This window comes from Porites lutea, chromosome 3 (genome assembly GCF_958299795.1).
Source record: "Porites lutea chromosome 3, jaPorLute2.1, whole genome shotgun sequence".
NCBI classification, from domain to species: Eukaryota; Metazoa; Cnidaria; class Anthozoa; order Scleractinia; family Poritidae; genus Porites; species Porites lutea.
The window spans coordinates 26,588,011-26,614,600 of record NC_133203.1 but is presented as its reverse complement, the minus strand read 5'-3'; the positions used below and the strand labels follow the sequence as shown (position 1 = coordinate 26,614,600).

At 40.8% G+C, this 26,590-nt stretch overlaps 2 protein-coding genes and 1 pseudogene across 2 annotated transcripts; 1 reads left to right on the top strand and 2 right to left on the bottom strand.

Moving 5' to 3' along the window:
* Positions 1-1,132: 1,132 nt before the first annotated feature.
* On the bottom strand, positions 1,133-6,043 carry LOC140932060 (uncharacterized). Its single transcript, XM_073381722.1, has 3 exons — positions 5,933-6,043; positions 1,721-2,098; positions 1,133-1,486 (listed from the first exon to the last, which is right to left on the bottom strand). Exons 1-3 carry the CDS (start codon positions 6,041-6,043, stop codon positions 1,133-1,135), a joined length of 843 nt encoding a protein of 280 aa, XP_073237823.1.
* Positions 6,044-10,203: 4,160 nt separating this feature from the next.
* Positions 10,204-26,590, bottom strand: part of LOC140930820 (uncharacterized) — a 31,369-nt pseudogene continuing 14,982 nt past the window's right edge.
* Positions 14,923-17,243, top strand: LOC140930795 (uncharacterized). The gene is made up of 2 exons (XM_073380508.1): positions 14,923-16,449; positions 16,549-17,243. Exons 1-2 carry the CDS (start codon positions 14,923-14,925, stop codon positions 16,939-16,941), a joined length of 1,920 nt encoding a protein of 639 aa, XP_073236609.1. The 3' UTR covers positions 16,942-17,243.

Below are 26,590 nucleotides of genomic sequence, written 5' to 3'. Positions count from 1 at the left end.
TCGGGAAGGCATTTTGCTTGCAACTTACGCGGCTTTGGCGTCGCTCGCTCGGAGGAACTGGAGGTGAATCAGTGAATAGTACAGGATATTCACTGATTGAGTAGCCAATCAGAACGCGCGAAAAACACTATCCACTTTTTTAGTATATACTAAATACGTAGCAGCTGCTCGTAAGTTGTCTTTTCATTGGAGGTAGAAAACATCAACACAACTTGTTTAGCATTATTTCCATTTATTTTTAAGTTTAACGTAGCAAACCATTTGCTTTTAGAGTTAGAAGAGCTGCTACATGACCTCTCTCCGGAAAGAAGAAAAACAATATGGCCGCCAAATACATCATCCTTATTATTTATTATTGTATCTACGATTGCTGTTTTCCAAAAGATCAGGTCAAAAATCCAGGAAGCTCCACATTTGTGTTTGTTTCCATGAAACAACGTAACGTTCTATAGAAAGTATAAGGGATAACATGTGCATAAATATACTTTTTTGCTAAAAGCCTTGCACATTGAAGAAAATACACTAAGAAAAAGGGAAAATTATAAAAAGATAAAGAGGGACAAGAAAATTGGATAAAAATCTCCATCACATACAAGTAGCGACCAATTTCTTTTAAAGAATACTTAAATTATTCTTTAAGTGAAGATTACTACATTAAACCTCTTAACTACTGCTGGCAATTTTACTAGAGGGTAATTAATCTAAGACCCGTTGCTTGACCCAGCAAATCGCCAATCATCACGAGTAATAACTGCAATAATATCAATGATTAACGATGACTACGTTTATTGCTCTTGTTTTAGAGTAATCTCCCTTTTCTCTGCCATTTTTTGTTTGTTTGTTAAGTTACATCTACATTTTAAGCACAGCTCAATCACTCCAGGTTACCGCAATTACTATCAGATTCGTCCGCACGCTCAAACATCTAGTTAGTCTTTCTAACAATGCAACTACTTTGACTTACAACAATCCATGCCATCTTGTCAAAACGAGGCACAAAAGCGAAGCTTATTGAGCACGCGAAATTTAAACCATGTAAATTACTTCAACACGTTTCGCGCAAATAAACTACTTGAATTTTTGTGGAAGGAGAAAAACTTCGTCACCCGCAATCGAGGGAAGGGGACTCGCGCTAGGAATGGGGCCTAGACACTTCTTCTATCATTATGCGGGAAACTGAATTCCACCCAGTATAAGCATTACCCAGGGTTTCCCCACTACACTGTCCTACCCATAATTCCACTCTGACCGCCCCTTGTGCAATGTTTTCACAGTACCCCTCAAATGACCGATGATGATGCAGATTAGGGTTCCCTGATGACCAGTCGTTGTAAACAATAGCCTCAATCGTCATTGGCCCACTGCATTCGTTTCCATTGAACTTGAAATACCACCGATTACACTTATTATCACCATGAGCCCTCATGACTCCCTGGAATGAGACTTTAAGCGCAGTATCCGACTTAAACTTGTTAAAAGCACAATCCTGAAAAAAAAACAATAAAACGATCAAGATGTCTGTAACTCTGATATTGCTAAATAACACAAAAAATAATTCCAGCTGGAAAAAGGTTGACTGGGGATGAAGGCTGAGGGAATGAGGTTGGGTTCGTAGCTGTGCTTTAAAGTTTATCCCAAAAAAACCTCTTTCCACCCATGATGATCGTCTGTGGTACTTATAAACACTTCGTGTTTAGCTTTTAACGCGTTCCTTGTTTACCTTAATCTTTCCGTTATCAGTGCCACTGTCTGATTTCCACACACATTGTTTCCAGTTGGTTTGTGGTACTACACTTGCTTGACTTGCTTTGGCGCTTTCTCCTTTCTCTCCTTTGTCTCCTTTTCTTCCTTGATTTCCCACAATGCCTGGCTCTCCCTTCATTTCCACAAGCCCCGATTCACCTTTTCCCCTCTTCCCGGGGGGCCCTTCGCGCCCGCTGTCTCCGCTTGGACCCTGCACTCCTTGTGATCCCTTATCACCAATTTGTCCTTTTGGACCTTCTCTTCCCTGGGGTCCCTGCGGCCCAGGCACGCCCGGCATTCCCGGCATGCCATTTGACCCTGGAATGCCCGGAAAACCATGACTCAGTATAGATTTCTGAAAGTGAAGATGTGTAATTAAAAGAAGAGCCATAGCCTATTATAGCAGTGAACGGAGGTAATGTATTGAGAGAGTAATTGTAGTCTGTCTTACAGGCAAAGCGGGAATGAAAGCGTACATTTACAGTTAGTAGTGAAGAATGGGGGGAAGTTTTAATTAAAATTCATGAAAAGCTATGATAATCCATGTGAAACAGGAAGTTTAATAAATAACCTTGCAGGAATTTTATATCAAGGATTATTTTAAGGCTTCTTATATTGATAAAGAAAGCAGTCGGGACAAACGCTTTGGCGAAATTCCAGTTATCCGAGTAATCAAGACAAAATATATCTATATTTCAGGAAAGAAGAAAAGAAAATAATAATACTAATCAAAATGATTATGATGATGATCATGGCATTGAACATGTCGACATGACATAGTGTTTTTAGATAAAGCAAGGATGGTGTCATGTAATCGTTATCGTAGAAATAACAAGTTAAGTAGACATTATAAATTCTACAAGCGGAATACTTCAATGCTGATCGTACGACGTGAAAATTTCATCTTGATTGCTAGTATTATTTTCTTTTCTTCTTTCCTTGAATATAGATATATTTTGTTTTTAACTCTGCAAGCAGAATACTGCAATGCTGATCGTACTACGTGAAAATTAACTTTCTAAGACATCAACACGACACCGAAAGAACTCAAAACAGAGCGGGATTGTAGCCATAGACATCTGTTTCGCTATTATTGTAGTTCTTCTTTATTTTCTTTGCGAGACACCAACTTGACGCTTGGACTGTTGCCCTCCAGAGGACACACGATATGGCGTGATTCTATGCGTGCTGAGAGTTCTGGGTTAGGGCTTAAATCAGAGTGCGCAGATATTTTACATCAGAGCTTTCTCCGGTTGTTACTTCATATTGAAAAGCTACAATAATAGCGAAACTGCTGTCTATGGCTACAATCCCGCTCTGTTTTGAGTTTTTTCGGTGTCGTGTTGATGTCTTGCAAAGTTAATTTTCACGTAGCACGATTCGCATTGCAGTATTCTGCTTGCAGAATTAAAAACAAAATATATCTATATTTAAAGAAAGAAGAAAAGAAAATAATACTAGTAATCAAGATGAAATGATGATGATGATGACGATCACGGCATTAAAGATCGTCGACATAACATAGTGTTTTTAGGAAAAAAGCGAGGATGGTGTCATATAATTGTTATAGTAGTCCCTCAGGGAGCTACCCAAATAGTTAAAATTAAAAAAGGAAAATTCGGGAAAATGCGAGGATTGAAGACGGAAAGTTGATCGGCTGAGGAATGTAAACGGCTTCAGAATCACGTAATAGTTTTAGCTTTGGTTATGTTGAGGAATGCAAATTCTTCAAACTAGGATAATAATTGCTTGGATGATAATTAAATAACAATAATAATAATGACAATGATGGTGATGATGATGATGATGATATAATAACCAACTAATAACGATAACAATACACTCTAAATCAGAAAGATCTGTTTTAGCCCTAAAAACAGGGCCGTTTCGGTGAGTAAAATACAGTCCTATTTTTGGGTCTAATTTGGCTCCCTTAAATCAGGGCCAATACAGTCCAATTAGCTAGGGCTGATTTGCTCCCAGGGCTGAAATGGGCCCTACCGTGGGCTGGAATAGCCTTTTGATAGAGCATTTTTGGCCTAAATTGTGCTCAAATGGCTCCAAGAAGGGCTGAATCAGACTTTGGCCTGCAGGGCTGAATTGACACTTTGGGGCTGAAACAGATCTTCTTAATTTACAGTGTAATAATAATGAAAATAACGATAACCAGGAGCCCATCAAATGGAGCCTCCATCTCTCATACAAGCCCTTGGAGTCAACCCTTTCCCGAGTAGATTTATAATTAGAACGGTTCCCAGGGGAGACTTCGCGCGCCGACGGTAGGAAGAGCCAATCACAACGACGAAATCACACTGCTATTGTGCTTCATCAAACAGCAGGAAATTCGTTGTTGACAGGCCAAACACAATCCGCTAGTGAAACGTGACTTTAGCGTTTTCTTTTTTTTTTTTCTTTCTAGCGGGTAGATTATATTGTGGAGAGTTTTAAACTCTGACTATGTTAATCTTAATTTTGGTTGCTTGTCTCACATTAAGAGGTCATGAAGCTGGTCTGTTACATGCATAATGATTAACTACTACCTGCAGTCTGTAGTTCAGTTTTGACAGGATTCGTTTTCTTTAGGCAATTTTTTTGAGCGTTAAGGTTCTTATTTCGGCTAAATGACTCAATATTAATCAAATTTCTAGTTTTTCAAGGTTTCTTTTTTTTTTTTTCCGAAATGCGTTTATCTGAATAAATCCTTGTAGTCCTTGTGGTTGTTTTGTCCGTCAGCTACTGTGATGATTCCCTGCTATGTTTTGTAACGCCGGGTCCAGCCATTGTCTTCTCTCAAAAAGGTGATCTACCGATGCGAATTCGAAGGAAGGAATTGAGCCTAAACTTCTACATTAACTGCTGAGAATTATCCTGTTAGTCAGTCATAATTCTTTTGGCGCAGATACAATCCATTTTGTTTTTCTTGAGATAAGTGGGTCTTTGGAATGGAGCGCGACGTCACAAATTCCTCCGTTAGCAAATTACTTTTGAGTTAGCTTCACGGTCGAGCAACTGTTGTCTTCTGTTCAACTTTTCAAGTGCCAGTTTTATCAGGCAACTCTCATGGTGATACAAGTCAGTTGTAAAAGGAAGACTGCAATTTCTCAAATTTCGGAACTGAAGCATTCCTTGTCAGTTGCTACTTAGATCATCGCTTTTGCACGCGGTGCTTAACTGGCGAAATCCACTCCACGGTGATGACAAAAACTGGTACTTTTCCGGCGCTGATCATCGAAAGGTTCCTGATCGTCCTCAGAACGCTTAATCATCGACTCTTTTCAAGGTGCATGCTTAAATGTGGGATGTATGACGCTAAAAAAAAAAAAACAACACTCGCAAGATAACCTTTCCGTGATCCTCAGTTCGCTGCCTTTGTCCCATCGCTTCATGCTCAGTCTCTGTCGGGTAATTCATTAACTTTTATTTCATGATACCCAGATCCCAGCGGCTGTAAAATTGTTAAAATGGACGTAAAGGAAAAAAGGAAAACGGTCGAAGGACGGGCTTCTGAGTTCGACTTCATCCAATTTTATTTTTTTCACGGTGACACACGAGACTCACGGAAATATGACACTTTTCGCGGGAAACTAGCCGTTCTATTTATAAATCTACTCGGGAAAGGGTTGACTTAAGAAATTAATAGAGATGGAGGCTCCATTTGATGGGCTCCTGCGATAACAATAATAGCAATGCTATTTATAATAATAACGATAAATTTTTAAAACCAAAATAATCTTTAAAGCTAGGGATACGTTTAGATATTTTATAAAGTGGAAAGAGGAATTCCTTTTTAATACAAAGCTCAGTCTCCCAGCATTTCATTTTGCTGCTTGCCTTCATTAATAATGCAACGCTAAAAAGGAAAGCTCGCCTTCAATTCAATCGCCATGGCACGGCAGTCAATTGAGAAACTGAAAAAAATTGTCTAAAACTGGGTAGATCAGAACAAATTCGTGAGACCTTTGGGGCAAATTTTGAAACGCAGACTTAAACACAGAAACGTTGAGGTTTACGTTATTTATCGACTCAATAATAAATCGTGAAGCTCAGAAAAGAGTACGGTGCCAATGTTTAATGCCAATGTTTAATGTGCCAATATAAACTAGGTTGCAAACCTCTTTAATGCGGTTTTTTTTCGACCCACTGCCCGAGACCCAAAGACATCAGCTAAAACAGAATAACTGTTTCATACCTCGCATAAATCTTTTAATTTTGCTGTGTCTTGTTGCTGAGGTGAGGTGGTTGTTCCCACTGAACCGCCGGAAAAAGAGAAAACCAAGAAAACAGCGAAATACTGCACCATTATTAGAGCTCAACCAGAACACTGCGATTACTAAAATCAGCGTTATGTGCTCATCAGTTAAATAGCAAAAATTTGTTTTGCTCCTGTTTTAATGTTGCTGGTTACCTCTTTATTTTATTTCCTTTTATGTTAGAAACATTTGTCTGTTTTCCTTCTCGAACAAGCTTCCCTTTTAAAGCGAGTCGTTATACGTGAAGGTATAGTTTCAGTTTTTAAATATTTATCTATATTATATTTAATTCACCATATCATTACCTCATATCTTTTATCCACCATATCATTTACCTGTGCACGTTTCGTTTGAGTTCGATTTTTCTTTTGCAGTAACCTTTGTTACTCGATCCCATTATACGTTTGCACGTTTGAGAACTTCGACATCGCACTGAAACAAATGCGCAATTTTAACCAATTGAAGTAACTGTGTTATGTGCACAATATTTGTTGCCTCATTTTTCCTGATGATGGCTTGTTTTCTTTTTTTGTTCTAAACCACAAAAAATTTAGGGTTGCAACCTCTTAAAAAGCACCCCTTTCCAGGTGGTTGATGCTTATTATTAAGTTACAATTTTAATTCAGTGCCAACCACGCACGTTACAACCTGACAAAGTTCATAAGCTCTGTTCTTTGAAGATTCTGTTGCTAAGCATTTATCATAAGTAAGGAACTCTTAGCAAGGAAAGAAAACGGATAAACGGCAACCTAACCAGTTAAAATCAAACGATATGTCAAGGCATAATGTTATTTATGTCGATACTATAAATTGTTGTCTTGCAGCATAGTTCAGTGGTCGTCCGAGTCGTGTTAACTTACCTTCTCTTTTAAAAGGGCAACCATTTTTCATCGCTCTATTAAGGGATCGTACAACTGTATACATTCCCGCGTTCGCTCCCTCTTGCTTTCACCTTGGCGCGTACATCTCTGCGCAAAAAAAGTGTTTCCCTCCCCTCCGGCCCTCTTTGCCATCTGTCGGGAGACCTTTTGTGCGGTTATTATTTAGTTTTGCAATTGGGCGAGTTTTTAGCCCCACCTGATTGCCTAAAATAACAAAGTGTTCAGCATTATCGCCGTTAATTAATGCGTCTTTGTTTGACAGTCAATTAAACTGCCACTCCGACAAGTGGCCAATTAATGCCAACATTAGAGTGCCATCTCTGTTGTGACTTTAATGAGGACTTCAATGCGAGCTCCCCAAATTCCTAATAGGGTTTCGGCATAAATACTTTCCCTTGATAAGGACAGAACCGTTATTCCGCATCTAGTTACTGTCTACTATCACTGCCATGCCTGTTTCTTGAATACAAATATTTTCAAAGCTTAAACTGAAATTTCACCTTTGTTTTTGTTAACGTGCACCTAAGCAGAGTTTAGTAATTTAATTACAGGAGCATCAAGACTTTGATAGCGCTGATACCCGTCGTTTATTGTTGTTTTTACATGAAGTTTGTTTTTTCTAACACGCCAAAAGTATCAAGTCGTGACCTTCTCATAGTTTCCCCTGCTAAGTACGTAGGTGGTGTTTCTAAACAAGCTCAAACTTGGCTGTTGTTGCTTTGTTTTAAACTACAGACATAATAAGAACCAGCAAACTGGCCTGAGAGTAAAAGATACTCAAAGCTTTGTGTTGTTCTAAGGTCATTGTTCAAAGTGTTTAGCAGAAACAGGTTACCCTTACTTTCATGGAATTTAATCACATTTTATCAATTTAGGGTTAAGAGATATACTGATGAGGTGAGGTGGCTGTTCCCAGCAAATCCGAAGAAATACATACCATCAGCGGGAGAGCGAAATGCTGCAGCATTATGAGACTAGCTGTGTTTTGTGATCCGTGCTTCGTGTTCTTTTATTGGATAGCGAATATTAAGTTACAATCTTGCTTTTCTGCTTATTTGCATTCCCAGTTATGGCATTAATATTAGAAGTTACTAAGTTGGTTCCTGTTTCTTTTTCTTTCTCCAACAACTTAATATTTAATGCAGCCACCTATTGTGTAATTTCCGGCCATGTTAAGTGGGTAATCAGTACGTGTGAGTAGTCAACAAAAATGTTCGTCAATCTCAGAGTATCTAATAATCAAAGTGTAGACAAATAGCAGAGGAGGGGGGGGGGGGGGAGTGGGGGTATTGGGTCCTGATCCCACAGTCCCGCTCCCTTTTCACGACAATCGTGCATCCCGATCTTCTGCCATCTCTTTCCCGAATATCGTTTTCTTCCCCAATTCTGCATCTCATGTCAAGATTTTGAGGCATCTGCCTCTCGAGTGGCAGTCAAATTCCGTATCCCGTCAATGAATTTATGTGTCAATGTGTTTTTCCGAATCTGTCACCATATTTCGGGTCAAGTCTTGGATCCCGATATACAGCTGCTGTACTTCCTCCAGACCCTGTCTATGGTGGCCAATATATTTTGGTAGTTCACCCCCCCCCCAAGTTTCTTTGGGAAGCAAAATCCTTGAACTTTGAAATGGCCAATATCCGTGACGACTTCTTTTCGAAGGAACCATCTTTTTAATAATGCGACGTCACGATTCAGATTCAACCAATACGCATAAAACCACTAAGTGAGTCTAATTTGGGAAAAACCAAATCCGGATTTCGAATCCAAAAACGGATTTTTCGTTTTTCTGGGCAAATCCAAAAACGGATCACGAATCCATAAAATCCACAGTCATTATTTACTCATGATTTATTACTATTATGATCTATTTTTCCTGGTTGGCCTACATTTCTTGCATCTACGATAGCTGTACATGTTGTCCAAAAGATCAGGTCAAAAATCCAAGAAACCCTAAGCTGAATATTTGTTTGATCGTATCTGTAAGCTTTTTTGTAAATTCAGAGTAAGTTTTACCACGTTTGTGCATGTTTCCATGAATTTCGTCACGTTCTATAGAAAAAATAAGGGATAGCATGTGCATAAAATTTACCTTTTTGCTAAAAGCCTTGCACATTAAGCAAAAGGGAAAATTAAAAAAAAAGATAAAGAGGGGCGAGAAAATTGGATACAAATCACCATCAAATACAAGTAATGACCGAAGAAATCTTAAATTATTCTTTAACTGAAGATTACTACTATACATTAAACCTCTCAACTCTTGCTGGGAAATTTACTAGCGGGTTATATCTAAGACCCGTTGCGTGACCTAGGAAATCGCCTACATCACGAGTATTAACTGCAGTAATATCAATGATTGACGATTTATTGGCTACGGTCAATAAACTTTATTGCTCTTGTTTTAGAGTTATCTCCCTTTTCTTTGTTATTTTTTATTTATTTAAGTTACATCTACGTTAAGCACAGTTCAATCATTTCAGGTTACCGTAATTTGCTATCAGATTTCTTACACGTTCAAACGTCTAGTTAGTCTTACTAACAACTAATTTGACTCACAAAAATCATGCCATCTTGTCAAAACGACGCACAAAAGCGAAGGTTATTGAGCACGCGAAATCTAAAGGTACGGTAAAACGGGCAACAGAAACGTGCAACTTTATTTGCAACATTACTGCAACACGAGTTAAAGAGCGATGTTGCGCGTTTTTCTACCCATATTCAGCTTGTCCTGCAACAAATCATCTTTTTGCAGGCTGCGAAAATTTGTTGCAGAAAGTAGGGAGTAGTTCTATTTTTTGCAACAAAATCTGTGCATGTTGCTCGTTTTACTGGCCCAGTTGCCCGTTTCTCGAAAATCCCAGTAACCTTTCGGGCTCTAAATCGAATTTTCAAATCGAAATATAAAGAATAAGAGCACGGGTCCTGGCTAACAGACTGCTTTATTTTGTTTCATTTAGTGATAGTTTTGTCATGTTAGACACAAAACTATTGAAACCTCTATCTTGCATGAAAACAACAGCTTAACGGGTCGTTAATTATCGGGACTTTCGAGAAACGGGCCCCAGGACAAAGTTCTTTTGCAGCAAGTGATCTAAGTCCAGTGCATGGCGTGGCTCCCACATAATTTTATCCAAGCAGAAGTCAGTATTCACGCAAATTGCAGTCACCTTTATTTGTTGCTAGAAAGGTTTGAACGTGCGGGTGGTAAAACGCGCAACATCGCCTTTCAACTCGTCCGTTTTGTTGCAATGTTGCAAGACAAGTTTTACGTTTCTGTTGCCCGTATTACCGCGCCTTAAGAAATGTAATTTACCTCAACATGTTTGGCGCAAATAAAGTACTTGAAAGTTGTTTTATTTTTCTAGAGAAGTCGAGAGAGAAAAACTTGGTCACCCGGAATCGAGGGAGGGAGACTCCTGTTAGGACTGGGGCCTAGACACTTCTTCTATCATTATCCGGGACACAGAAATCCACCCCGTGTAAGCAGCACCCAGGATTTGGCTGCTACACTGTCCTACCCATAATTCCACTCTAACAGTGCCTTGTGGAATGTTTTACAGTATCCCCCAAATGACCGATGATGATGCAGATTAGGGAGTAGTAGGGCTTCAGCAAAGATAAGCCTCGTTGGTGGATTCCCTTTGGATTCCCTCGCAGAAAGTGGATTCCCTTAATTAATTGGCATATGGGTCTAGTCAATGACGTCATCTATTGTGATAACCTAGGGAAAAAATGGGTTCCTCCATACTAATTAAGTGTCTTCCTCCATATATAATGAAGTGGATAGGTTTACTAATGAGCGTCACTCTACTACAATAGGAACAATAGGCCGGCCCAAACTTGCCCGGGATCTTTTAACCCTGATTGGATAGTAAACAATCTATTATGTGTTCAACATAAAAGCGCGCTCTCCGTTCAGCATTTTATTCTTGCAATCGCTTTGTTAAGGAGAACATTTGTCCGAGTTCGCTCGTTTTGAGAAAACCTTTTTTCACTTTTGGAACATCATGGCTTTCATTACCAACGTTCGCGAATTTCAAGCTCTCTTGGATGGTTGTTCCTCGACCCACGATTGGGAATTATTGCTGGAATCTATTTTGATACCCGATGAGTGGATCCCAATGGCGTATGCTCGGCTGTCGGAACTCACAGCCCAAGAGATACCGGTGAGTATTCTATTTCGTCTCTGAGTTCTTTCCTGATGACGGTTTACGTTTAATCTGTACGTTACCGAAGCGAGTTTATATTGATCTTTACTTAACGTTCTACTCCACAGATTGAAATCAATCAGGACACGGGTAGTGATGAAGTCAACGAGTTACTGAGCGATTCGGTGAGTTTTGAAAAACGACCTTGAGTAATTTAAAGTTAAACGACCTTGAGTAATTTTCTGTAACCGAGTTTTCACGCATCATTTATGTTGGTTATGTTAATAGACTCCACTTGGGTTAGATTTGCATTTGATCTATTAAAATAAATAGCGTATCTTTTGTTATCCTCGTTAAAGAAACAAAAGGACTCCAAACTCGATTTGCTTCATCTTTTTGTGGACAGTTCTCATATAATACTCATCGAATATGTTTCCTTGCTTTACAGTTTACGAATGCTGACCTTCGTGAAATCGAGGAGATGGAACGTATGGCGCTAGACAAGGTAACTCCATTTCCTTTTTAATACGCAACGTACATGAATTGTTTAGTGATGAAACAACATTACGAATCTCCTTATTCCTTCAATGCCCACCCATTTATTTAAAATGAGCGAGATTTTAAAACCTAAAGTAATCTGATTTCTTCTCTTCTTATCTAGAATAACAACGAGTCGGCACCGTTATCAGCGCAAGATACACGGGATAATTTCTTTGATGAGGTAAGCATTCATGATCATAAAATTATTTTTCTTTCACGGAATTAAGTTTGCACTATTAATTGTTCAATCACTTCTGTGTTTATTTCTGTTATTCATTTTCAGTGGACTGGCGAAACCAGTGAATTACCGACTTGGAACCGGTCGGAAACCGTAAGTCATCTTTCATGTTCACTTGTTTAGAATACCCCATGTAGAAGTGAAAACGTTCCTATTAAAGTTTTTGAAATGTATACCTTTTAAAAACTAAATTGTTTAGGCTCACCAAAAAAAAAAAAGACAATATCATTCATTCCATCGTTTATTAGAGTCGGAAGAATATAAAAGTTGGCTTACTATTTCTGATTTTGAAGGAGTAAATAGTTTATTCTTGATCGATTCCCCTTTCCACTGATCACATAAGTGAATTCGTTTTTTGTGGATGATTGCACCCATATTGAAATCTATTCTATTCTTTTGTTGAAAATAAAAACAAAGCATTTGCTCAATGTACTAATATTCTTCAATCATCAAGCCGAGTTGAAGAAAATAGACAGCGTGTTATACACTCAAACAGGTATCAGAACAATTTAAGTTATTTCCACTAAGCAGTTGATTATAGCAATATAGCAGAGTTATAATAGTACCCACGCGCTTATCTCTGAAAGTCAATTATGTCGTGGATCGACACATAAAATTAAATTTATTCTGTTGATTCAACATCAAAAACAAACCATCTACCCAGTTGTTGAGACGCTCATTGTAGACAAATAGAGTTTATCGGGGTTTCTTGTTAGTTGAGCTTTACACTAAGACTAGGTCATATTTACTAATTATAGGAAATTCAATCCGGGGATGGTCACCCTCCACCAGCCAAAAAGCCTCGTAAAGAATATCTTTGTGACACCTGCGGCAAGACCTTCTCTCGCCCAAATCATCTAAATACTCACCAGCGAACCCATACTGGTGAGAAACCGTACGAATGCACCCGTTGCGACAAAAGCTTCACCCAAAAATCGCATCTCAATCGTCACCTGAAAGCGCACGACAAACAAGCTGCCGAACGGACGTTTACTTGCGCAACCTGTGGCGAAACCTTTCACAACCGCGCCCCTTACAACGCTCATATTCGCACAGCTCATCAACAACCCGCCGCTGCCACTAACAGGAAACGATCCGCCGCTAAAAACACAGACGCACCTGCTGCTAAAAAACACAAGAAGTCCGCTGATCCTGGTACTTCACCAACTACACCGCAAACCTCAGCGCCCGGGTCTAGCTGGCACGAAGATCCTGTTCTCATTCCTTCGAACCTTATTCCTGCCGCGGAGGAAAATATCACCGACGCGTACCGTCAACACTGGCCCCAGATCCGTACCCGATTTAGTCGCCGTAACCGTTTACAAGACTGGTACAATTTCCGCCTGTCCACGATCAGTCCCACCGCTCTCCGCGAACAACTGAGCAGGATCTTGGCTGATCAGCCTACTGTGTTTAAAGTGAACTTTTCCTTTGGTTTTATTCTCCGTAATACAGAGACTGGGGCCCTCCAGTATCATCATCCATCCGCGAACAACAATTTGGTGCTAGAACAGCCGTTCCTGATTTCAAGTCCAGACGATTTAGAGCTCCTATATCAGCAGATAGCGGAGATCGATTACTTGGAGTGGGTTCGACAGCAGCGACCTAACAGTAAATGGGTCGTGGATCTCATCACGAATGTTACCTGGTTTGTCTGGAAAATCCGCGATCATCCAATCGGACGAGGAAAATATCTTCCCGGTTATATCGTGGATAACATTGGCATCACCCCGCTTGATCGTAACATCCAAACAGGTAAACCCTACGAAGATAATCTGTGTTTTTTCCGCTGCCTAGCACTTCATAATGGCTGTCACACCAAGAATTTGGAGCGGGACACGAAACACTATTACCAACAGTACCGAGACGCTGGCCTCTCAAAGAAAAAGTTCCATGGGGTGAAGTTGTCTGAACTAGACCAGTTAGAGAAAGTATACGAGGTGAACATTCAAGTATACAGTCTCGCGCCAACCCAAACACATTGCGAAGAACACGAAGAAAATGAAGAAAATAGACCTGACATCTCTGCTTCACTCATTCGCCGCTCTCACCGCCATTACGCTTGTACTCTGTACCTCAACCTCTATGAGAACCATTTCTCGTATATTAAAGATCTCGCCCGGTACTCAAAGTCCTTCTGCTGTTCAAGATGTGGCAAGTACTGGAAACGCGCAAGTAATTTAAGGCAACATGAGAAAACCTGTGACGGCAAAGTCCACCTCAAGTATCCTGGCGGAGCGTACCATGTACCCAAAACCATCTTTGAGGAGCTCGAAGACGAAGGAATTATTGTCCCCGAAGAAGCCCGCTATTTTCCCTACCGCGCCACGTTTGATTTTGAGTGCTTTTTTGACAAGGAAAGAGCGCAAGAACTGAAGAACACAGAAAAATTGAACTGGGAATCGGCGCATGTTCCCCTCAGTGTGAGTGTGTGCAGTAACGTGCCTGGTTACCAAGCACCGAAATGTTTTGTGTCTAACGGCGACCCAAACGTGTTTATTACAGAATTTATGCAGTACCTCACCAAGATAAGCCTGAAAAGTTCTTCTATTCTCCGTGAACAGTTTGCACCTGTGTTTGAAGCACTGAAGCAAGTACCTAACCGCGATGACTCAACAGAAGACCAATTAGCGCAAATACTTGTTGATATCCAGGAGGGTAGTCAGCAAGCTGAAAGTGAAGAAGGGGAAGATAATGATGAAGAATTAAGTGACAACGAAAGAGATATCGATCTGATGGCAAGTGATGACGATGACGACGAGGAAGAAATCGAACCGGAGAATGAGGAAGATCGCGCGTTTCTCAATGATGAGGTAACAGAAAACGACCCTTCCTTTTACAGAAGACTGAACGTTGAGTTGGATACTGAGAGGAGACAAGAGAGGAGACAACAGCGAGATGAGCTAGCCCAGTACGAAGATGTGTTGTTTGGTCAAGAGCAGACTAGCGACAACAAAGTCTTAACAAAGCTAGCTGAAAAACTGAACGCATACTTACAAGAACTGCCCGTGCTAGGCTTCAACTCTGGCAAGTGCGATCTCAACTCTGTGAAATAATTTGTATTTCCCTACCTCATTGAGTCTCAACCCATCAAGTTCACTGTCAAAAGAAACAGCAACCATATGTGTCTCAAGACAAACTCCTTAAAATTTCTGGACATTTCGAACTATGTCGCGCCGGGTTTCAGCTATGACCAGTTTCTAAGAGCGTATGAATGCGAGCAAACCAAAGGTTTCTTCCCTTACGAGTGGATCGACAGCCTGGACAAGCTCGAAGAAACATCTCTGCCCTCGCATGAAGCTTTCTACTCAAGTCTGAAGAACCAAAACATTACAGAAGAAGAATATGAGTACTGCCAGCAAGTATGGGAAGAAAATGAAATGTCCACCTTTCAAGAGTTCTTGATCTGGTACAATAATTTGGATGTCGTTCCTTTCCTCGAGGCTGTAGAGAAAATGAGTCTGTTCTGGCAGGAGAGAAAGATCGATATGTTTAAAGATGGCATTTCTGTCCCTGGTTTAACCCTCAAGTACCTCTTCTCTCATCTTTCACCTCAAACTTACTTCAGTCTCTTCGATCAAGCGAACAGTGATCTCTACCATCTGATCAAAGACAACAACACGGGCGGCCCAAGTATTATTTTCCACCGATATCATGAAGCCGGCAAAACAAAGATCAGAGAAGCAGAGGAAGGCGAGGCTGCTAAGCTGTGTGAGAAGATCGTGGGGTATGACGCGAACGCTTTGTACCTCTGGGCGCTCATGCAAGATATGCCCACGGGAAGTTATACGAGACGCCTGGCGGACAATGAGTTCAAACCGAAAAGTTCTGTACGCATGGCTATTGAATGGTTGGAATGGGTGGCGCACAAAGAGGGAATTCACATCCGACATCAGTTAAACAATACAGAAAAGCGCATCGGTGGTCGTAAACTGCCTGTAGATGGTTTCAACGCACAGACGCAAACTGCGTACCAGTTTCACGGCTGTTATTGGTACGGTCATGACTGCGCTCTCAACCGAGGGAAAGAGTTTAACGAGAAACGCAAGAAACCTATGGCTGAGATCAGAGAAGAAACGAGAGCCAACACGGAGTATATCCGCAGCAAAGGGTACAACGTGGTGGAAATGTATGAATGTCAGTGGAGAGAAATGAAGAGAACCAACCGAGAACTACAGCGTTTTATTGCCACCGAAGTGAGAAGAACCCTGGATCAAGTCAAGATCATGAGTCCCGAGCGAATATTGAGCGAGGTGCGACATGAGCGTTTGTTCGGGTGCGTGGAAGTAGATATTCGTGTACCAGATCACTTAAAGGAAAAGTTTAGTGAAATGTGCCCGATCTTCAAGAACACAGAAATCAGCCGCGATGATATTGGTGAATTTATGAAAGCGTACGCCGAGGAGCACAACATCATGGCTCAACCCCGTCGCAGTTTGATTGGGAGCATGAAAGGAGAAAAGATCCTGCTGGCCACACCCCTCCTCAAGTGGTACCTGGAACATGGTTTAGAGGTCACGAAAGTGCACCAAGTGATCGATTTCACCCCTCAACCCTGCTTCAAACCGTTCGGGGATGCGGTGTCAGACGGGAGGAGAGCCGGAGATGCGGACCCCAGTAAAGCCATCATTGCAGATACCATGAAATTGGTAAGTTTTTTTTTTGTTTCATTCTTTCATTCATAAAGGGGTGGGAACAATATACATTTTCACGTATAGAAAAAACTTATATCTTTGTTTATCTCTCAGGTGGGCAATTCAGGCTATGGTAAGACGATCACCAACCAACTGAAACACAGAAACGTGGATTATTGCAGTGACGCTCAGGCCAGCCGAAAAGTGAACACCCACCTTTTCCGGAAACTAGAAAACATCACTGAAGATACTTATGAAGTGGAGTCTTGCAAAAAATCCATTAAATTAAATCTACCCATTCAAGTCGGGTTTTTTGTGTACCAGTATGCCAAACTTCGCATGCTACAGTTTTATTATGATTTCTTAGACAAATATCTAAACCGCTCAGATTTCCAAATGTGTGAAATGGATACGGATTCAGCGTATATTGCCATTTCAGGGGATAGTGTTGAGTCTTTGGTCAAACCAGAATTGAAAGCAGAGTTCGAAGCTGATAAATGTAACTAGTTTCCCCGTACCGACACTGCGGAGCATAAGGCCTATGATAAGAGAAAGCCAGGTCTTTTTAAAGTTGAGTGGGAGGGACAAGGAATGGTGGGTTTATGTTCCAAAACCTACTACTGTTTTGGGGCCAAAGATAAGTTTAGTCGTAAGGGTGTCAATAAGAAATGCAATGACATTAACAAAGATAAATACCTTAATGTCTTACTTACAAAACAGAATAGTGCTGGGGTGAATCGAGGGTTCAGAGTTGTAAATAATACTATGTACACTTATACCCAGGTCAGAGATGCATTTTCGTATTTTTACCCGAAACGTAAAGTTCTCGAAGATGGAGTTAGCACTACTCCACTCGATATTTAGGTTTTCAAGTTTGTAAAAAATTGATTTTGTAGATAATTTTCGTTTTCTCAAGTTTGAATATATATTACTCTCAAAATAGTTTTCCGAAATATTTATATAAGATCGCCTCTAGTTGTAAATAATTTTTTTTTTTTGCGTAGCTTTTTACGGATGTTTGTACATAAGAAATTAGTTTGTGAATAAATCATTGGTTGAATTTAATCGTGGCTTGTTTCCTGACTCGACGCGCACGACTTACACGCGAGATCTCCACGCGCGCCCAGGGGAAAAAACACAGGGCTAAAAAGATGCCCTTTCTGCCCTTTCTGCCCGATCTGCCCTTGAAAATCAACAATAAATTTCGTGTCGCAAATAGTTTTACTCAGTTGGTATCTAACATTCGTCCTGTCAGCATGAAGAAACTAAAATGTAAACACTGCCCCATACCGGGATGTCATTCTAAATTCTTAGTTCGATTAGCAAATCATTTAACTCAAGTCCACGAGTTATCGGACATAGAACGAAAATATTGGTTTCAATTTGCAAAATTACAAAACACCAATGCGACTCGTGTGTATGACAAAGAGGCTGAACCCAAAACAATTTTTTCTATAAATGAGAGTACGCACAAATCAGTTAATCAGTTGTGATCATGGACCCGAGATGGAAACATCCTTTCCCTGCACTTGTGGCTGGCCCAACATGTTGTGGGAAAAGTCAGTTTGTAAAACGTTTACTAGAAGCAGGAGAAGACATGATTGATGGTGCCCCGGAAAATATCATCTGGTGTTATAGCATGTATCAACCAGCCTACGATGACATGTTACGCACTATTCCGAACATTATGTTTGTTGAAGGAGTGCCTGGTGATCTGGAAACCCTGATTAATCCCTCTATTCGGAATTTAGTCGTCATTGATGACTTAATGCACGAGCTTAGCAATGATCAGCGAATGACTAATTTGTTTACCAAGGGCTGTCACCATCGCAATCTCAGCGTGATCTTTATTCTCCAAAACATTTTTCATCGTGGAAAAGAACTGAGAGATATGAGTTTGAATTCTCATTATTTAGTGGTGTTCAAAAGCCCGCGTGATAGCAGTCAAGTCAATCATTTAGCAAGACAAATTTTTCCCGGTCATGTCAAATACATGCAAGAAGCGTTTGAGGATGCAACAAAAAGGCCCTATGGATATCTATTTTGTGATCTTAAACCGGAAACACCCACCGACTTCCGGCTGCGTACGAATATTTTCCCCGGGGAGACTCAGTACGCTTACGTCAGAAAAGTATAAAAAGCGTGAACCACATCACATTTCTTCAGTTGAGGATGACACAGCGACTTAGAAAGAACCACGATTTTCTGAAACTGCTTGTCCAGTGTACACCAGCTCAGCGTAAAGCCATTTTGAAGGTGGCAGACGACGCTTTAGTAAGAACCATTTGTGAGTGTGTTTTAAACGTGCTTAAAGGAACAGTGCCTGTCAGTAAGCCAGCCAAGAAAAAACTTTTACCTCACAAGAAATCTTTGATCGCTTTAGCAGAAAAAAGTACACCACTCGATAAGAAAAAGAAATTGTTGGTACAACACGGAGGAAATTTTTTAAGTGTTTTACTACCTCCCGTTCTCCGTGTGTTAAGTTCTATTCTTACCTAAAATGAATCACACAAAGCGTATGGTTCTCGTGCCCGAGAACACCTTAGAAAGATTACAGCAACGCCAGCAGATTTTAACCCCACCCGTCACACAAACTCTGAGAAACTTGGATAGTGAAATGACAGATATTTTATCCAGTAAAGAACTTGATGATGAACAAAAAGCTAGGCTTTACAACCAAGTGTTGCAGCGGTACTTGACTTATTACGATCAGCGAAAAGGTCAACCTCTTCATGTGAAAATATCAACACCCAAAGCAGTAGAAACACCTAAAGCAGAAGAGAATGAACAACCTACGGAAGAACCTGACCAGGAAGAATTCACTTCATCAGCCGTAGAGCAAGAGGTCATGAAAAGTGTACCCAAAATTTACAAAGCCGGGGCCAGACAACTGTTGGATAAAATTAAGGAGCATCAAGATGTCTTGCATTGGAATGATAAAGGAGAGCTTTTGTATGAAACCAAACCCATTCCAGGTTCTCATCTGGTGGACCTAGTCAACGACACTTTGCGCCACCGCAAAGGATTTGAACCAGTGGGATGGTCGGTGTTTGCGAGGGGTCTGGCCCGAATGAATGTCCCGGAAAATCTAGTGCGTAATCCACAGAGGCAAAGTGCTGTTCGAGAATTTAAAGCAAGGGTGAGAGACGAAACCCCTAACAGTCCTTCCCGTTGGCTACCTAGCCCACCTGTGACGGTATCCCCCGTGAAAAAACAGCGGCGAAGAAACGCGAGTCCGCGCCCTGAGGCTGTGCGCTGGTTACGGTTATAAAATCACCACAAGAGACATTATTATTATCATTATTGTAAATCATCTCTTTATTATGTTCACTCAATAAAAGATGTTGAAAAGAAATTATAAGGTGTTTATTTATTGAACTTTGTGCTGTGCTTGTGCTCTTTGCTTGTTTACATCAGTGCGATATTTCGGAAGACTTACAGGAAAATGTGTTTCAATAAATCGCTTGACAAGACTATCATTTTTACGTGTGTTATTAGAAAAACGATGCACAATTGTACTCATACTTATTTGCCGACTACGATATAAAGCAAAATACAAACAGTAATGTCCGCAGACTTTGGAATAGATGCTCTGTAATGTCACGGTATTAAAAATCCACTGGTTAGAATTGTTGTTTAAAAAGGTAGTAAATGTTCCTGAATATTTTCTGGGAGGTGCTCCGTAAGAATCGAAAAATTCTCCCTCTTGCTCCTTGGTGAAATAAAACACCACCCAATGCGAACCTGGCTTGTCACTCGTATCCACATTGGCAATGTATAAGGCCGGGTATTGCGAAACACTTGCAGGTAGCTTGTCTGAGGGATACACGCCTTGAAACACACCTCGTGTAAATTTGTCCTTTCTCAAAATAAGGGTCAGTTGAATGGTGTCCATTTTTTAGTTTGTGTAGTCGTAGAGAACGTTTCGGTTTGCGTCGACCTCAATCACGTTTTGAAATTCAGCGTAGACGATAAGGTTGACCGTGTTGGCGAGTGCTTCCGAGAAATGAAGCTCCAAACGCAGGTTTCCTTGTTTTATAAGCTCAAAATGCTCTCCCGGGCAGTGATCTGGGGTCAAATCAAAGGCGAATAAGGTGTAACCAGAGCCATAATCACTTCTATTTATCTGATTGCCCGTATCCTGGGAAAGCTTTCCAATACCAGAGAAAAGACTTTGATAGCCGGCTATCACATTTTGACCACCAGCGGCGTCAAACTTCAGGAACAAAGGTTTTCGGGGGATTTGTTCTCCGTCCACGTACACACCCACTTGAGTTAAATTGTGGTGATTGAAGTTGAAGGGGTTGGTACGGTAACTCCCATTGTAAGCCTCTGTGTCCACTAATCCCAATACTATGCGCTTCGGAATGTGACCCAAAAAGATGTTGTCAGGGTTAAAACTGCTAAATCCTCTTGGAATAGAGAGTACTTTACAGTCGATTCTGCGAATGGGGTACTTGGCGCTGGAGTGTTTTAGCCCAGCTGCATGGCCTAGAATGATAGAGGAGGCAACCTTGACTCTGCGTACAAACAAGATGGCTTCTGTGATAACCACTTTGAAATTAGCTGCGGCTGCTGAGGACACAAGACAAAACACATTCTTGGCTCGGTTCAGTTTGATTCTTAAATTCACTCCATTGAGCATCAACCGATCTTGAAAGAATATATCACTGTGAATGGGTCCCATCATATCCACCGTATGACTCTCTTTGGTAAACTCATAGCGAGCCTTTAATCCAAGGTTTGCTTCATCGTCTGCAGCCAAGGGGTTCACTACATTCATCTTTCCAGCAGTATCTTTGTAAAACATAGCCATAGAAAGTTGACTTGTTTTAGCTTCTTCCCCATAGTTCAGCAAAGACTCGAGCATGGCGCGATAAGGGTAAGTATTTGTGGATGCAGATATAAGTCGCTCATTCAAGGAAACGTCTACTTGTGAAAACAGGGAATGTAAAAACAGGTTCACGGGACCCACTTGTGTATCAGCATCTAACGCAGTTCCGTTTGCTTTCGTGATCTTAGCTTTCACATAAAGTTGTGTTCGCGCTAAATCTAAATATTCTTCTCCGGTTCCAGATACGTTAAATTCAATAGGACCAGTGTCCGTGATGTTGCTGAGAGGGTGATATTCAATCCATTGCCCTTTGTGAATAGAGGTTTGTGTAGCAGGAATAGTAAAAAGATCGAGCTCTGATTTAGTACACTCGCGTGACTCGTGATGCACAAAGGCCATAGTTACTTCCAGAAAGAATATTTCTCTTCGGGCTTCTTTTGCTGTGGAGATGTTTTCGCTTTCTTGCCTGGAGGTGAAATGATTTTGGTTTCTTGCGCTTTCCTTTTTATAGATTTTTTGCCAGCTCCTGATTGTCCCTGCAATGAATTCTGGGAGGGTAGACCGAGGGCTTGTTTCGCACGCTTGTGGACTGCTGTTTTAATGTTATCTCCATCAAGAACATCTTGGGCGACATTGACACCCGTTTGTAAAGCTTTTCTTCCAATCACCTTAGCACCTTGTTGGAGGTGTGGCATCGCCCAACGGAACAGACCTTTAAATATGGATCCTAAGCCATAACCTCGCTGAAATCGAGCTCCGTGAAATGCGGGTAAATTCCCACCTTTTTGCTTGGCTTGATCTACATAGTACTGTTCGTAGAACTTATGATTTGGGGCGTGAAGTTTTTTCATTTTTTAAAAGTACTGAGGTTGACTCTGACGAAAATGAAGTGTTAACAACACTCTTCCAAACTCAAATGGCACAGATTCCCCTGTGTCTCGCTTTATATTGACTTCGATGGTTTCAAATTACTTTCTGCTGACAGGTACATATTGAGGGCGCACAAACGATTTACTGACTCGCTGACCGACCTCTCCTTCTACAGGAACAATTCGAAGCAAAGGGACCAGTGCATCACCAACATATTGTGACTGAATAAGATCACAGTAAACGAAAAGATCGTGAAAACCGTATTCCAAATCCACTTGTCTGTCGCCCGTGGTGGTCTTTGAAATAGTTTGTTCGGGAGTGAACCCCAGCATATAGGCCATATCATTTAACGAGACTTCTGCGTTGTTTTTCAAATGAACCGTCACCTTTCTGCTGAGACTATCGTATGAAAACCGAACATCATCTGTATACCGATTTTCATTGTCCACTAACTCTTTCATCTTTGATAAGATATCTTTAATGGAAGAATAATGACCCGGAAGCATCTCCAGGGAATCCCAAACACCGTGGAGTTTTTCATTTCGAACGTAAAATCGAAACTGTTGAATATTATTCCAACTATGCGGATAATGGATCTCGGTCAAAGCCACTTCCCATTCGCCTGTGAGGTTTAGGGTTTGTGGTAGACTAACTCGGTACTCTGTTAATGTGTTGTGAGGAAATTTATCAAGACTGCTATTGCTAGGGAGATGCAGATAAAACTGTGTTACCTCCATCGTACCCTGTGTTGAAATGAACTTTTTAATCTGGGTATTCTTAATTTATTAGAAACCGCACACCATTCATTTTATTATTTCCTTTTCTTTTATTCACTACACAAAAAACACAAATTACAACTTCAAAATATCACTTTCTTGAACCCAGGAATCAAATTTTGGGTCTTCGTATCCTTTCCATCTCACAAGATACTCTACTACTCCTTTACGCTTTCTCTTCCGCAAAATCTTTTCCACGCGGTACACATCATCGTTCTTAATAATTTTCTGCAATTCAGGCTCATAAAATGTTCCATCTAAGATTTCACCTACATCATCTTTTAGTTTATAAACGGGTACTTGACGAGCCATTCGCTTGTAAACAGTAAAAATTTCTTCCGTAAAATTAGGTAAGTATGATTTTTCAAACATTCTCTTTACTTTGCTAATCCTGACACGATCTCCCACTTGAAATTTAAATCGCACAGGCTTTTGAACATTATCCCCATACAAAGTATCCCACACTTGAGCTTCATTCGTTTTAGTCACCTGACTAGGTTTCATTTTAATACTTCGGTGGTAGGTGTTATTGTAAGAAGATACTAACTGGGGTAATACATTGATATAGGTGAGAGTGTTTTTGGCCGTGAAATATTTGTACATCTTATTCTTAAATGTTCGGTTAAAACGCTCAACCACTGAGGCTTTGAGCCCAGAGTTAACAGTAAAAAAGTCAATGTTGTTGTCACGCAGAAAGTTCTGGAACACACGATTTAGGAACTCCGTTCCCTGATCCGTCTGCAGTTTGGTAGGTTTTCGACCAGTAGAAAGGATCTTTTGAAAGGCTTTGACCAGTTCTTGACCTTGTTTTGTCTTCAAAGGTAACACAAAAGCGTACTTGCTGAAGATATCTATACAAGTCAGTAAGTATTTATAACCCTTGTTGTAGCGACTGAGATTTTGAAGATCGACCAAATCCGCTTGAAATTGGGCATCTATTCCAGGAACGATGACTCGGCTTCTCTTGTAACGTCTTCGCGCGGGCTTGTGAAGAGTATAGACATCTTGCTGACTCAACCATTCTCGGACTTGTTTACGCGATATCTTGTTCTTTCCTTTCTCTTTAACTGCTCTGTAAACAGCATCTAAACCACCGAAACTTGCGGGTTGACTTGGGTCGAGATAAATGCTGGTTAGTGTTTTCTCCATCACAGAACTCGGAGTTTTGAACAACCACTTGACCACCGCAACAAGCAAATACACAACGAATGCGGCTAAAGATGTGTTCAAATCCAAAAGTGGACGAAGGAGGACAGCAACCCATCGCTGATGATCGCTATGAAGGTTCAAACCCGAATGATTTCTTTCCTCTTGATGTTTACTTATATAGCTACTCTCGAATCTGGGTGAGAGTGGGCACGAGAAAATTAAATAATAGTTCCCATTCCTCCTCGGTTAATTCTAGCTGATCCGCGAAGTTCAAAAATACCACCAATCGTCCCCAGTTTACTTTTGAAAAGACCTCAGAGTGGAGTTTTTTCAACTTTTCTAGACTCAAACCCGGCATATCTTTAACTTTTTGTTGAAGCATTTCCATTTCACTTGAAGACACTTTCAATGTTTTGGCTTGTGCGCGATACAGAGAAAAGTCGACTCGAAGCAAAGACAGAGAAAGCCCCATCTTGACTAAGACAGAGACAAACACACACTGACTCACAATTTAGATATAAACAAATTTTATTACTTTTAGAAACAAAGCTTATTTTGAATGTCATTAATTATCAAGTCAAGGTCCATTGGTTGTTCATCTTTCCTCACAACTCTCTCAGGGCATTGCACTTCAACTTGGCTGTCAATTTCCACAGCACTGGGATCTTTGCACTTCAGTCCACAAGGTCCGTAGTAAATAGCATACAGAATACGCTCTTGTTGCTCTCTCGATTGAAAAATCTCACCAACACTATCCAGTTCAAGGGAAGTGAGATAGATGTTAGTCCAAGGCAGCTTTGGTAATTCGGTCACGTACGCTTCCCACGTTTTGCCAAGTTTGAAACCAAGAGCACTGCACACACTTTCAGCCGTTTTCAAGATAACATTGAGGTCAATTTGTTCCACCACTTCATCATGGTAATACATCCATGCGTCATCATTATCCATCATCAGGCAAGAATGTTGGTTTTGACTTGGGTGTTGAATGGCACAACCGTGGCAGCGATTCAGCTTTTGTTCTTGGATGAGTTTGTCAACCGTAGCCGCATAAGTCAGTTGGAACACATGACCGATAAGGCTAGCTACCCGTTGACGTTGGACTTTTTCCACTTCATCTACTGTCAGAAGCGGTGAAGCGATCGATTCGACTTGCATGTTTGGAGTAATTTTTTAAAAAATATTGGTGATAATAAGACTTTTTCCTTAACAAAGCGATTGCAAGAATAAAATGCTGAACGGAGAGCGCGCTTTTATGTTGAACACATAATAGATTGTTTACTATCCAATCAGGGTTAAAAGATCCCGGGCAAGTTTGGGCCGGCCTATTGTTCCTATTGTAGTAGAGTGACGCTCATTAGTAAACCTATCCACTTCATTATATATGGAGGAAGACACTTAATTAGTATGGAGGAACCCATTTTTTCCCTAGGTTATCACAATAGATGACGTCATTGACTAGACCCATATGCCTATTAATTAAGGGAATCCACTTTCTGCGAGGGAATCCAAAGGGAATCCACCAACGAGGCTTATCTTTGCTGAAGCCCTACTACTTTAGGGTTCCCAGATGGCCAGTCGTTGTAAACAATAGCCTCAATCGTCATTGGTCCACTGCATTCGTTTCCATTGAACTTGAAATACCAGCGATTGCACTTATCATCACCTACGACCCTCATGACTCCCTGGAATGAGACTTTGAGCGCAGTATCCGACTTCAACTTGTTAAAAGCACAGTCCTGAAAAAAAAAAAAAAAAACGATTAAAATGTCTGCAACTCTAATAATGCTAAATAACACAAAAATTAATGCCAACTGGAGAAAGGTTGATTGGGGATGAAGGCTGAGGCAATAAGGTTGGTATCATAGTTGTGCTTTAACTTTATCTCAGAAAAAGGATTTTCGACCTCTTTCCACCTATAAACATCATCTGTGGTACTTATAAATAGTTCGTGTTTAGCTTTTAGCGCGATTCTTGTTTACCTTAATCTTTCCGTTGTTAGTACTGCTGGCTGATTTCCAGACACATTGTTTCCAGTTGGTTTGTAGCACTAAACCTGCTTGACTTGCTTTGGCGCTTTCTCCTTTCTCTCCTTTGTCTCCTTTTCTTCCTTGATTTCTCACAATGCCTGGCTCTCCTTTCATTCCCACAAGCCCCGATTCACCTTTTGTTCCCATAATTCCTGGCGGTCCGCTCTTCCCGGGAGGCCCCTCGCGTCCTCTGTCTCCTCTTGGACCCTGCACTCCTGGCGATCCCTCATCACCAATTTGTCCTTTTGGACCTTCTCTTCCCTGGGGTCCCTGCGGCCCGGGCACGCCCGGCATTCCCGGCATGCCATTTGACCCTGGAATGCCTGGAAAACCATGACTCAGTATAGATTTCTGAAAGTAAAGATGTGTAATTAAAGAAGAGCCATAGCCTATTATAGCAGTGAACGGAGATAATATATTAAGAGAGTATAATTGCAGTCCTGTCTTAGAGGCAAAGCCATAGGCACACGGGCTGGGGCAACAGCCTCTCAAAAATTTTG

Coding starts and splice junctions, on each gene's coding strand:
- LOC140932060 (XM_073381722.1), bottom strand. CDS start 6,043: ATGGTGCAGTATTTCGCTGTTTTCTTGGTTTTCTCTTTTTCCGGCGGT. Junction 2,099..5,932: donor AATTAAAAGATTTATGCGAG/GTATGAAACAGT, acceptor CTTCACTTTCAG/AAATCTATACTGAGTCATGG. Junction 1,487..1,720: donor CTGATAACGGAAAGATTAAG/GTAAACAAGGAA, acceptor TTTTTTTTTCAG/GATTGTGCTTTTAACAAGTT.
- LOC140930795 (XM_073380508.1), top strand. CDS start 14,923: ATGTGTCTCAAGACAAACTCCTTAAAATTTCTGGACATTTCGAACTAT. Junction 16,450..16,548: donor TTGCAGATACCATGAAATTG/GTAAGTTTTTTT, acceptor TTTATCTCTCAG/GTGGGCAATTCAGGCTATGG.